We start from the raw sequence: 13,047 nt of genomic DNA, 5'->3' as shown, positions 1-13,047 counted from the left end.
TAGGAATGTTATATGTTATATGTGGTTGGGGATGTAGGAATGTTATTTTAGATGTTTTGTAATGTTATTTATTTCAATGAAAATTAATAAAAAAGATTTAAAAACTATAACTACTACATGGAAGTCCCTGGGTTACGAACACCCCAGTTACGAACGTCTCTTACTTACGAACGACCTCAAATCCTGGCCACTTGTGCTCCACGCTGGTCCTGGATACCTCCGGACACATCCCATACTGCAGTACTACATGTACTGCATGGCCAGAAGAGCCCCAGATAACATAAGAAGCGCCCGGAACATCCTACATCCATGCACAGGCGGATGTTACACTTACAAATGCAGTGTTCCGACTTACGAACAAATTCCACTTACGAACAAACCTACAGTCCTTATTGTGTTCATAACTCGAGGACAGCCTGTACTACTACTACTACTACTAATAATAATAATAATACTAAATTAATTTAAAAAATGTAAAATAAATAAATAAAAATAATCATAAATAAAAAAATAAATAAATTCAATAAATACTAAGTAACAATAAATAATTAACATTTAACTTTAACCCCTACCCCTTTATAAAAAAAATAGTAATAAATAACTAAACACCCTAACAGAAAATAAATTGTTATTAATAATAAATCATTTTTTTTTGTTCAGGTTTGGGTATTTATTGTTATTTTATTAGTATTAATATTTCTAATGATAACAATTATAATAAAAATAATTTAATATTTTTTAAGATTAGGGGTTAATTATTATTTATTCATGTATTATTACATATTATTGATTTTTTTTTAAATTTTTTATTTATGATGATTTCGAGCTATTTGTGTATTTATTTTACATTTATTTATTCATATATTATTACTATTTTATTTTATTACTTGTTTCCATTTGAGCAGAAAATTGCGCAAAAATGCGTAACAAAACGCATGAATGTGCACAAAAAAAAAAAGCACCAATGGCGCGTTCACAGTTATTTCTATGAGCATAAAAAAAGTGCCAAAAACACTCAAATCTGCACGATTTGAGCTGCAAAAACAAAAAACTCCAGAACTTTTTTGAGCTTCAGGCGACTTGGAGTTGAAGCTCCAGCGTTTTGGAGCTTCAAGCTACAAAGCGCTGAGGTGTGAATGGGGCCTCAGAGAGCAGCACAAGTATAAACGAGGCCTAAGAGTTTTGGGTTCAGTAGCATTCCAATTTTTCTTAAATCATTCTATTCATCCCTGCAGCCCACTGTGATATCCTACACTGGGGTGAAGCTCCGGTTAGACTCGGCTGCATTGTGTACAGCGCTGTCCATCTAACACTGGAGAATGACAGGAGGGCAGGAGGGGGCGTGTCCCCATTGAATCATTGTTAGTGCAGCTGAGCCCAGAGACCGGAATTTGGTAACCCCCACAGCGCCGGAGGTTCAGCGGTGGGAAGAAGAAGACGGGGCATTCCCTGCAGGGAAGATTTCTACAGAGTCCAGCAGCCCGCACATTGTGGGACCTACTTCATTGTAGGTACAATGCCTTGAAAAAGTATTCATACCCCTGGAAATTTTCCACATTTTGTCATGTTACAACCAAAAACGTAAATGCATTTTATTGGCATTTTATGTGATAGACCAACACAATGTGGCACATAATTGTGAAGTGGAAGGAAAATGATAAATAATTTTCAACATTTTTTACAAATAAATATGTGAAAAGTGTGGGGGGTGGATTTGTATTCAGCCCCCCTAGTCAATGCTTGGTAGAAAGTATATGAGAAAATCTGGACAGCCGCACTCCAGGAGATATAATACAAAAACCATTTATTGTAATTTCAGGAGCAGATGAAATACAGGACACTGTGGCAGAAGGTACACAGGCAATCACTATGAGCTATGAGTAAGCACTTAGCATAAGTGCGAAACGCGTTAGCTGATAGCCTGTACCTTCTGCCACAGTGTCCTGTATTTCATATGCTCCTGAATTTACAATAAATGGTTTTTGTATTATATCTCCTGGAGTGCGGCTGTCCGGATTTTCTCATCTACTTTCAACATGACTCAGCATTAGCCAGCACCTGGGGCTCTTTATCCTCGGAGACAATTCTAGTTTACACCTGACGTGGATCTATACCAGTGCGGTGAGAACTTTCCTGCTTCAATGCTTTGTAGAACCCCCTTTCTCTGCAAGTCTTTTTGGGGATGTCTCTACCAGCTTTGCACATCTAGAGAGGGACATTTTTGCCCATTCATCTCTGCAAAATATCTCAAGCTCTGTCAGATTGGATGGAGAGCGTCTGTGAACAACAATTTTCAAGTCTTGCCACAGATTCTCAATTGGATTAAGGTCTGGACTTTGACTGGGCCATTCTAACACATGAATATGCTTTAATCTAAACCATTCCATTGTAGCTCTGGCTGTATGTTTAGGGTCGTTGTCCTGCTGGAAGGTGAACCTCCAACCCAGTCTCAAGTCTTTTACAGACTCTAATGCCCCATACACACGGTCGGACATTCCGACAACAAAATCCATGGATTTTTTTCAGAGGGATGTTGGCTCAAACTTGTCTTGCATACACACGGTCACACAAAGTTGTCAGAAAATCCGATCGTTCTGAACGATTGTGACGTAAAACACGTGACTATAAACGGGGCAGTGGCCAACAGCTTTCATCTCTTTATTTATTCTGAGCATGCGTGGCACTTTGTGCGTCGGATTTGTGTACACACGATCGGAAATTCCGACAACGGATTTTGTTGTCGGAATTTTTTTTATAGCCTGCTCTCAAACTTTGTGTGTCGGAAAATCCGATGGAAAATGTGTGATGGAGCCCACACATGGTCGGAATTTCCGACAACAAGGTCCTATCACACATTTTCCATCGGAAAATCCGACCGTGTGTACGGGGCATAACAGGTTTTCTTCTAAGATTTCCCTGTATTTGGCTACATCTTCCCATCAACTCTGACCAGCTTCCCTGTCCCTGCTGAAGAAAAGCATCCCCACCACATGATGCTGCCACCACCATGTTTCACGGTGGGGATGGTGTATTCAGGGTGATGTGCAGTGTTAGTTTTCCGCCACACATAGCATTTTGCTTTTAGGCCAAAGAGTTCAATTTGGTCTCATCTGACCAGAGCACCTTCTTCCACATGTTTGCTGTGTCCTCCACATGGCTTCTCACAAACTGCAAACAGGACTTCTTATGACTTTCTTTCACCAATGTCTTTCTTCTTGTCACTCTTCCATAAAGGTCAGATTTGTGGAGAACACGACTAATAGTTGTCCTGTGGACAGATTCTCCCACCTGAGCTGTGGATCTCTGCAGCTCCTCCAGAGTTACCATGGACCTCTTGGCTCTTCTCTGATGAATGCTCTCCTTGCTCGGCCTGTCAGTTTAGGTGGACGGCCATGTCTTGGTAGGTTTGCAGTTGTGCCATACTCTTTCCATTTTCGGATGATGGATTGAACAGAGCTCCGTGAGATGTTCAAAGCTTGGGATATTTTTTTATAACCTAATCCTGCTTTAAAATTCTCCAAAACTTTATCCCTGACCTGTCTGGGGTGTTCCTTGGCCTTCATGATGCTGTTTGTTCACTAATGTCCTCTAACAAACCTCTGAGGGCTTCACAGAACAGCTGTATTTATACTGAGATTAAATTACACACAGGTGGACTCTATTTACTAATCAGGTGACTTCTGAAGGCAACTGGTTCCACTAGATTTTAGTTAGGGGTATCAGAGTAAAGGGGGCTGAATACAAATGTCCCTCCACACTTTTCACATATTTATTTGTAAAAAGTTTTGAAAACCATTTATCATTTTCCTTCCACTGCACAATTATGTGTCACTTTGTGTTGGTTTATCACATAAAATCCCAATAAAATACATTTAGGCTTCACTTCCTGATTCCCTTACCGAGGATGGCAGTGGAAGCAGCACCCGACAGCTGAGGGATAGATCGGATTTGGGTGAGGACATCGCGGGCGCATTGGACAGGTAAGTGTCCTTATTTTAAAAGTCAGCAGCTGCAGTATTTGTAGCTGCTGACTTTAAAAAAAAAAAAAAATCAGCGGAGCTCCTCTTTAAAGCATGGGCTGTGACAGGTCCTCTTTATGGAGATAGACCCCCCAAATCTCTCCTCTGGACTCGGTCGGTCTGATTGACCGCTTCCCTGCTTTCCGTGGTCAAAGAGACGGAAAATCCCGCCTCCCCCCCCGCAGAAGTGTTCAGCCACTTTAATCGCTTCTGGCAAAGAGGGTATTTGCCTGCAGGTCCCGGCATCATCCTGGTATAACTACTTCAACCCCAGGATGTCATATGACATCATATAGGCAGAAAATGGTTAAAACCGCACCAAAAAAAAAAATGCATTGAAAAGAACGCATTTGTGCAGAGTCTTAAGCTGGCCATACACCATACAATTTTCTTGTTCAATCTTCTTTATATTTACCTTCAACTATGTAGTACAAGGGCCTGCCTGATTGCATACAAATGAAAAGTGTTTAGGTTTGACCTCCTATTATATGATTTTGGTAAATCTAAAAGGAATGTTGTACAAGAAAATTGTATAATGTATGGCCAGCCTTACTGTCCGTCAAGTAATTGTTTCCTCCCCATCTCGTCTGTACGCCCCCCCCCCCCCCCCCCGATCCAGACACACAGATCTCATTATAGTCCTGTCCTTGGAGACACATTCCCGGCCCGTCCTAATCAGAATGATAACAGAAATGCCAACCAGGACGCAGGAATCCGGGCCGACGCTTTATCTGAGAGCCCGAGCGCTCCGCAGGTACAATGCGGCTTTGTCTGCTAATACCTCAAGAAAACTAAAGCTGAACTCCGGGGCAAACAATAATACATACAGTATATGAACCGCTTCGACCTGACGGAGAAATTTAAAGCCGAAGTTTAGCTAAAAACACGTTTTCTCCACTGCTTTAGTGGCACTATTACAGAGCCTTGAAAAAGTATTCATACCCCTTGAAATGTTCAACATTTTGTCATGTTACAAGAAAAACCTTGCGGCTTCACTTCCTGGTTCCCTACTGCGCATGCGCAACTCGCGCTGCGCGTCCTCACTGGTCCCCGCTGTCTTCTGGGACCTGTGTGCGGGGGAGGGGGCGGGAAGTGGCGTAGATACCCGCGGGTGGCTCGGCTATCTTTGCCCAGAAGTGGGAGCAAAATACCTGTATTAGACAGGTATCTGCTCCCCCCTGAAAGGTTGCCAAATGTGACACTGGAGGGGGGGAGGAACCGGAAAAGTGGAAGTTCCATTCTTGGGTGGAACTCCGCTTTAACAAGGGATGTTGTTCATCCCTTGTGAAAGCAATAAAGTTGATCCAAAAAAAAAGAGACAGTTTAAAAAAAAATTTTGAATAAAATAAATACAGTAAAACCTTGGTTTGAGAGCGTTTTGCAAGACAATCAGCATTTTTAAATAAATTTTGACTTGATATACAATCGATGTCTTGATATACAAGTAGCGTCACGTCACAACTGAGTATAAAAGAGAAGAGAGGCGCATCTAAGTGTAGCAATATGGTTACATTTAACCTCTTCAGATCCGCGCTATTGCCAAATGACGGCAACAGTGCGGGCCTACATTGTTGGGATGACGTCTATTGATGTCGTCCCGTGCACGAGCGGCCTGCGCGCCCCCATGCAGGGCGCGGACGGCGCACTCGGTGATCAGCGAGTCTATGAGACTCGCCTGATCACAGATCAGAGTAAGGGGTCGGTACCAACCCCTTACCACATGATCAGCTGTCAGCCAATGACAGCTAATCATATGATGTAAACAGAGCCGGTAATCGGCTATTCTTTCTCCTCGCGCTGACAGCGTGAGGAGGAAAGAAAAAGCCGATCACCGGCGGCTGTGAGAGGGACATCAGTCCCAATCACAGCGACCATCTGTGCCCCCTTCCAGTGACACAGCAATAGGCAGCAGTGCCGCCTACCAGTGCCCACCAGCGTCACCCATCAGTGCCCACAGTGCCATCCATCAGTGCCCACATTGCCATCCATCAGTGCCCACAGTGCCACCCATCAGTGCCCACAGTGCCATCCATCAGTGCCCACATTGCCATCCATCAGTGCCCACAGTGCCACCCATCAGTACCCACAGTGCCACCCATCAGTGCCCACAGTGCCACCCATCAGCGCCCACAGTGGCACCCATCAGCGCCCACATCAGTGCCACAACAGTGCTGCACATCAGTGCCACCTATCAGTGCCCATCAGTGTCACCTACCAGTGCCCATAAGTGCCCATCAGTGCCGCCCATCACTGCCCATCAGTGCCACCCATCAGTGCCCCCCATCGGTGCCGCCCATCAGTGCCCCCATCAGTGGTACCTATCAGTGCCCATCAGTGGCACCTATCCGTGCCACCCATCCGTGCCACCCATCAGTGCCACCCATCAGCACCCACCAATGGCCATCAGTGCCAACTTATCTGTGCCCATCAGTACCGCCTTATCTGTCCCCATCAGTGCTGCCTTAACTGTGCCTATCAGTGCCGCCTTAACTGTGCCTATCCGTGCCCATCAGTGCAGCTTATCAGTGCCCACCAGTGCCACCTCATCAGCGCATATCAATGAAGGAGAAAAATTACCTGTTTGCAAAATTTTATAACAAACTATGAAACATGATTTTTTTTTTTTTCAAAATTTTCCATCTTTTTTTGTTCGTTTAGCAAAAAATAAAAATCCCAGCTGTGATTAAATAACACCAAAAGAAAGCTCTATTTGTTGGAAAAAAATGATAAAAATTTCATTTGGGTACAGTGTAGCATGACCGCGCAATTGTCATTCAAAGTGCGACAGCGCTGAAAGCTGAAAATTGGTCTGGACAGGAGGGGGGTTTAAGTACCCAGTAAGCAAGAGGTTAATGAAGGTACAACATTTAGCAACATATTGCTACACTTAGAGGCGCCTCTCTTCTCTTTTATACTCTGGAGCTCCTGCTGGATTTTGCTTCTAATCCCCTTGTGGAGGCTTCCATTTGTGGATGGACATTTTATGGTTACACAACCTGATCACATTGATATAATCTTTTTCTATGGACTATAAACTGAAGGACTTATGAATAAATGTTTGTGGAACGAATTATCTGAGTTTCCATTATTTCTTATGAGGAAATTTGCTTTGATATACAAGTGCTTTGGATTACAAGCATGTTTCTGGAACGAATTATGCTCACAATCCAAGGTTTTACTGTAATTAAAATAATGACTTTTTTTTAAGCACCCTCCCCCCCTTTGAAACACATACTTAAGTCCCAAACGCATATGTAAACGGCGATCGCACCATACATGTTAGGTATCGCTGCAATCGTTAGAGCAAAAGCAATAATTTTAGCCCCTGACCTCCTGTGCAACTCTAAACTGGTAACCTGTAAAGGCATATACAGCATCGCCATTGGAGATTTTTAGGTACCGTAGTTTGGCGCCGTGTATGCACTTTTGAGGCGTGACATGTTAGGTATCGATTTACTCAGTGTGATATCATCTTTTATATTTTAACAAAAAATGGGTATTATATTGTGTTTGTATTAAAAGAATTAATTAACGGCTTGCCGACCAGCTGCCGTCATTATACGGCAGCAGGTCGGCTCTGCTGTAGCTGTATTGCGGTCCGTGATTGGGAGATAGCAGGCACGCCGTTGGGAGACAGCAGATCGCCGCCATTACAAGTTAAAACAAAAAAATCAAACAAAAGTCCATAAAACTATCCCCTATTTTGTAGACACTATAACTTTTGCACAAACCAATCAATATACGCCTATTGCGTTTTTTTTTTTTTTTACCAAAAATATGTAGAAGAATATATATTCTGATGAATAAATTTGTTTTTTTTTAATATTTTTTTTTGGATATGTATTATAGCAGAAAGTAAAAAAAAAAAAAGCTCTCTTGGCTCCTCCCTGCAATAGCTAACCCCCCCTGCGTCCATAGTCTATGTCTCAAGCCCACCCCCCGGTGGCCGCGTCATTGGATTTGATTGGGACCAGTGACATTTATTCAGCGATCAGTGCTATAAAAATGCACTGATTACTATATAAATGACACTGGCAGGGAAGGGGTTAACACTAGGGGGCGATGAAGGGGTTAAATGTTCCCTAGGGAGGTGTTTTCTAACTGTGGGGGGAGGAGACTGACTGGAGGAGGAGAGAGATCGCTGTTCCTGATCACTAGGAACAGACAATCTTACTCTACTCTCCTGTCAGAACGGGGATCTGCTTTGTTTACACAGGCAGATCCCCATTCTGCCTCTCTGTGGAGCGATCGAGGTCGGCCGGCGGACATCAAGTCCACCGGACTCGCTGGTTGGCTCCCCCCGCTAGCGAATGGGCACGCACGCGCGCCACAGAACACCTAGCACGCGCCCGACCTACAATGACACCGATTTGCGCAGCCGAGACAACCTCAGTATAGCTGCGGCGGCTGGTCGGCAAATGGTTAATGTATGTGTGAATCGCCTGTTATTAACCAGTTGTGGACCGCCCCATAGGATATTTACTGCTACAGGGCGGGCGCACCGCGCAGGATCACATGTATATATGAATGATCCTGCATTTCCAGGTATCAGGCGCGAGTGTGCGCCCCGCTGGAGGGTCGATACCGCTGTGATTATACACAGCGGGTCCCATGGACCTGATGTCCACCTGCACCCGCTGATCATTCAGTACACAGGCAGAACGGCGATATGTCTATGTAAACAAGGCAGATCGACATTCTGTCAGTAGGGAAGGCACGGATCCTGTGTTCCTGCAAAGCACGGACATGGATCTATGCCTTCCCTTAGTAAAAGCACCTCCCCCACTGCAGTAAAACACTCCCTAGGCACACGTGTAACCCTTTTATCCCCTTCCCTGCCAGTGTCAGTACAGTGACAGTGCATATTTTTGATCACTGTATTAGTGTCACTGGGCCCCAAAAAGTGTCAAAAGTGTCAGTTAGTATCCGACTGTCCACCACAGCATCACAGTCCCACTATAAGTTGCTGATCGCCGCCATTGCTAGTAAAAAAAAATTTTTTTTAAAAAGAAAAAATATCTCATCCTTTATAGACGCTATAACTTTTGCGCAAACCAATCAATATACGCTTATTGGGATTTTTTTTTTTTACCAAAATTATATAGCAGAATATATATTGGCCTAAATTGAAGAAGAAATTCGATTTTTTACATTTTTTTATTGGATATGTTTTATAGCAGAAAGTAAAAAAACAATATATATATATATATTTTTTTTTAAATGTTCAGTCTTTTTTTGTTTATAGCGCAAAAAATAAAAACCGCAGAGGTGATCAAATACCACCAAAAGAAATCTCTATTTGTGGGGAAAAAAAAAATGTTTTGGGTACAGCGTCGCACGACCGCACAATTGTCAGTTAAAGCGGCGCAGTGCAGTATGACAAAAAATGGCCTGGTCAGGAAGGGGGGTAAATCTTCCGGAGTGGTTATTAAATCACTCTTAGAATGTTTATGATTTTTTTTTATTTAAAGCTGACATTTTATTCGGCTTATATTTTAGATGTAATGATATTTTTATATATAACCTTTCCATTTTCATGACTTATTTTATTTTAGACCCATTAATGTCATCACTGGGTCTCTGTGCCTCTCTATGTAATGCAGATACATCACAGCTGGTGGGAGTGGCTGGTACACCATTTTTTTCAATTTCCAATGATGTCATCACTGTGTCTCTGTGCTTCTCTATGCAATGCAGGTAGCTCACAAGTGCTTGAAGATCATGGCTGGTGGGAGGAGCCAGCAGGGGGCTCTACCTACCTTCCTAAAAAACATCACAGCACTCCTCCTAAAGAGTCCTGATGTAAGCAATGGGCTGGCTTTTGGGAGGAGTTATGCAAATATCAAAATGTCTTGATGGGTGAATATCAGTCTGGAGAAATGGGCGTTCCCAGGCAGGCTGTATTTGCATAGGTAACGCCCACTTGTGATGCTGAGTCTCCATGATTGACAGCACTGAAATCCAATGAATAAAAGGGGCGGCCCCCCAACCACTAGTGTGAACTAGTCCTTAGCGTAATGACCTGAACCCCGAGTCTTATAATAAGACAAGTAACCAATAAATATATTATTGTCCTACCGAGAGATGGCTGACAATGCAGTATTCCTGGCTCGATTCCATTCCACATGTGGATGTGGCGCCGAGGTTGTTGTCTCGACCAGTGAGAAGGTTTCCTGTGGCGGGGTAGCATCCTCCATTGGTACACCCCTGTTGTATTGTGTCTGGCTCTTCACCCCGTACAATCAGAAGTAGAGCTGTGAAGAAACAAAAGGAAAATTCATGATATAGGGGTCCCATTATGCCCCGTTCGCACTGTTGTGCTGCGCCAGCGCCTGCGCATTTAGGCCCCTTTCACACTGGGGCAGGGGCGGCATCGGCGGTAAAACGGCGCTATCTTTAGTGCCACTTTACCGTCATTTTAGCGGCGGTATTCGGCCACTAGCGGGGGCAGTTTTACCCCCCTGTTAGCAGCCGAGAAAGGGTTAAAACCACCACAAAGCGCTGCTGCAGCAGCGCTATGCTGGCGGTATACCCGCGCTGTCCCATTGATTTCAATGGGCAGGAGTGGTGAAGGAGCAGTGGTGGAGCGGTGTATAGACCGCTCCTTCACCGCTCCAAAGATGCTGCTAGCAGGACTTTTTTTTACCGTCCTGCCAGCGCACCGCTCCAGTGTGAAAGCCCTCGGGGCTTTCACATTGGAGACAAAAGAGCGGCTCTGTCAGGGCGCTTTTCAGGCGCTATTTTTAGCGCTGTAGTGCCAGCAAAGCGCCCCAGTGTGAAAGGGGTCTAATGTGCGTTCTGCCGAATGTTAATGTGTCTACACACACAGACACCGACTCCCTGTTGCATAAATGTGAATGAAATGGGTAAAAGAGGGCTTCTGTACTCCGCCTGTAGAGAACTCCTCCAACGCGTTTCACCCTCAAAGCCCCAAAAAGGGCGAAACATATTGGAGGAGTTTTTTTACATGCCTAATGCACACTACCATGCATTACAGTACTGCCCGTGTTGTCGCAGAGCAATAGTATGAACAGGGCCATATACAATGATTTATCACACTGATTGGACCAGTCAGAGTTTGGAGAGTCTGGAGTTCAATATATCTGATACATTATATATAATACTGTATTAGGACACAACGAAACAAGCCATTCAGTTTGTATCCACACAGGGGTGTCTCTGCACTACATAGTTAATGATAGATCTAAAGCAGTGGTCTCCAAACCAAGGCCCTTTGCTTGCCTTTATCTGGCCCTTGGGGCAGTGTTCCTCCCACTGACACCAACAATGAGGCACTATTCTTCCCACTGACACCAACAATGAGGCATAATTCCTCCCACTGACACCAATGATGGGGCACTATTCCTCCCACTGACACCAATGATGGGGCACTATTCTTCCCACTGACACCAACAATGAGGCACTATTCCTCCCACTGACACCAACAATAGGGCATCATTTCTCCCACTGACACCAACAGTGGGGCATAAACTGACACTGACAATGGGGCACTTTTCGTCCCACTAACATCAATGATGGGGCTCTATTCCTTCCACTGACACCAAAAATGAGGCATATTCCTCCCACTGCCACCAATCATGGGGCATTATTCCTCCCATTGACACCAACAATGGGACATAATCCTTCCCACTGGTACCAATGATGAGGCACTATTCCTCCCACTGGTACCAATGATGAGGCACTGTACAACCCACTGACATCAATGATGATCATTGGTTCTTAAAGAATAAAGTAAAAATACTGTATTATGGTCACTAGATGGAGCTGACCATCATAGTAAATAAGTATTTCCTGTGATCATCAGCTCCATCTAGTGGCCATAATGTATTAATTTCTTGTCTCACTCTATTTCCAATGAAGGAAAAATATTCAACCTGAATAACTAATATTATTAGCACTCAATTTTGTATCCATTTGCACAGAACAAATGTACATACATTCTTTATAAATATCCCCCCGCAAAGTGTTATGCAGTACCCATACCAACCAGTCAGATCACAGCAAAATTGGGGTAGGTAAAACTGTCAATTCCTTTTTGGTTACTTTGGATTACTGCACTTTGGCGGATTGTGTTTCTCCGATAAGTTCTTTAGGCATTATTAATTACTTCCGGTTGTTTCAGGACTCCAGCCCCGTGTCCTCCATTCACCTGATCTACAGTCATCACCCCGGCAGATAAGTCATGTCAGGTCAGGCAGTTGATATACAGGACAGATTCTGAGCACGTGTCGGAGACCACAGGCGTGATTTACATTTATATATCCAGAAGGAAGTTTCATAACCTGATATCCAGCAGATTCTGTACACCCGTCATTCACCACTTTTCTTAGGCCCCGGGGATTTCGTAGTTTTGTCTGTTCCATGAACAGAAAAGGAAAACCTGATTGGTTGCTGATTTACTTTACATTCTCTTTAGAAACCCTTTCCTTGGTTAAGTCCACACTGAGACAGTACACATGGGTGGACTGTCTCAGAGTACACATGGGTGGACTGTCTCAGAGTACACATGGGTGGACTGTCTCAGGGTACACATGGGTGGGCTGTCTCAGGGTTCACATGGGTGGCCTGTCTCAGAGTACACATGGGTGGACAGTCTCAGGGTACACATGGGTGGGCTGTCTCAGGGTTCACATGGGTGGCCTGTCTCAGAGTACACATAGGTGGCCTGTCTCAGAGTGCACATGGGTGGGCTGTCTCAGGGTTCACATGGGTGGCCTGTCTCAGAGTACACATGGGTGGACTGTCTCAGAGTGCACATGGGTGGACTGTCTCAAAGTAAAGATGGGTGGACTGTCTCAGAGTACACATGGGTGGACTGTCTAAGAGTACACATGGCTGGACTGCCTCAGAGTACACATGGGTGGACTGTCTCAGAGTACCCATGGGTGGACTGTCTCAATGTGCACATAGGTGGACTGTCTCAGAGTACACATGGGTGGACACACTGAGTTTTCTAGTTTAGGGATCTCCAAGCTACGGCCCATGGCCCACATCCAGCCCACAACAA

General features: G+C 44.3%; 1 protein-coding gene across 1 annotated transcript in view; it reads right to left on the bottom strand.

The window, feature by feature from the left end:
• The window catches only part of LOC141102796 (laminin subunit beta-1-like), a gene marked incomplete in the record, with an annotated part of 183,860 nt that overhangs the window by 106,689 nt on the left and 64,124 nt on the right, over positions 1–13,047 (bottom strand). Inside the window, 1 exon segment of the mRNA XM_073591808.1 lies at positions 10,098–10,273. Within this exon segment, the coding sequence (XP_073447909.1) occupies positions 10,098–10,273 (176 nt within the window).

The sequence above is a fragment of the Aquarana catesbeiana genome, linkage group LG07 (assembly GCF_042186555.1).
Source record: "Aquarana catesbeiana isolate 2022-GZ linkage group LG07, ASM4218655v1, whole genome shotgun sequence".
In the NCBI taxonomy this organism is placed as follows: domain Eukaryota; kingdom Metazoa; phylum Chordata; class Amphibia; order Anura; family Ranidae; genus Aquarana; species Aquarana catesbeiana.
Note: the sequence above shows the minus strand (reverse complement) of the source record. Positions and strands in the feature narration are given on the sequence as shown.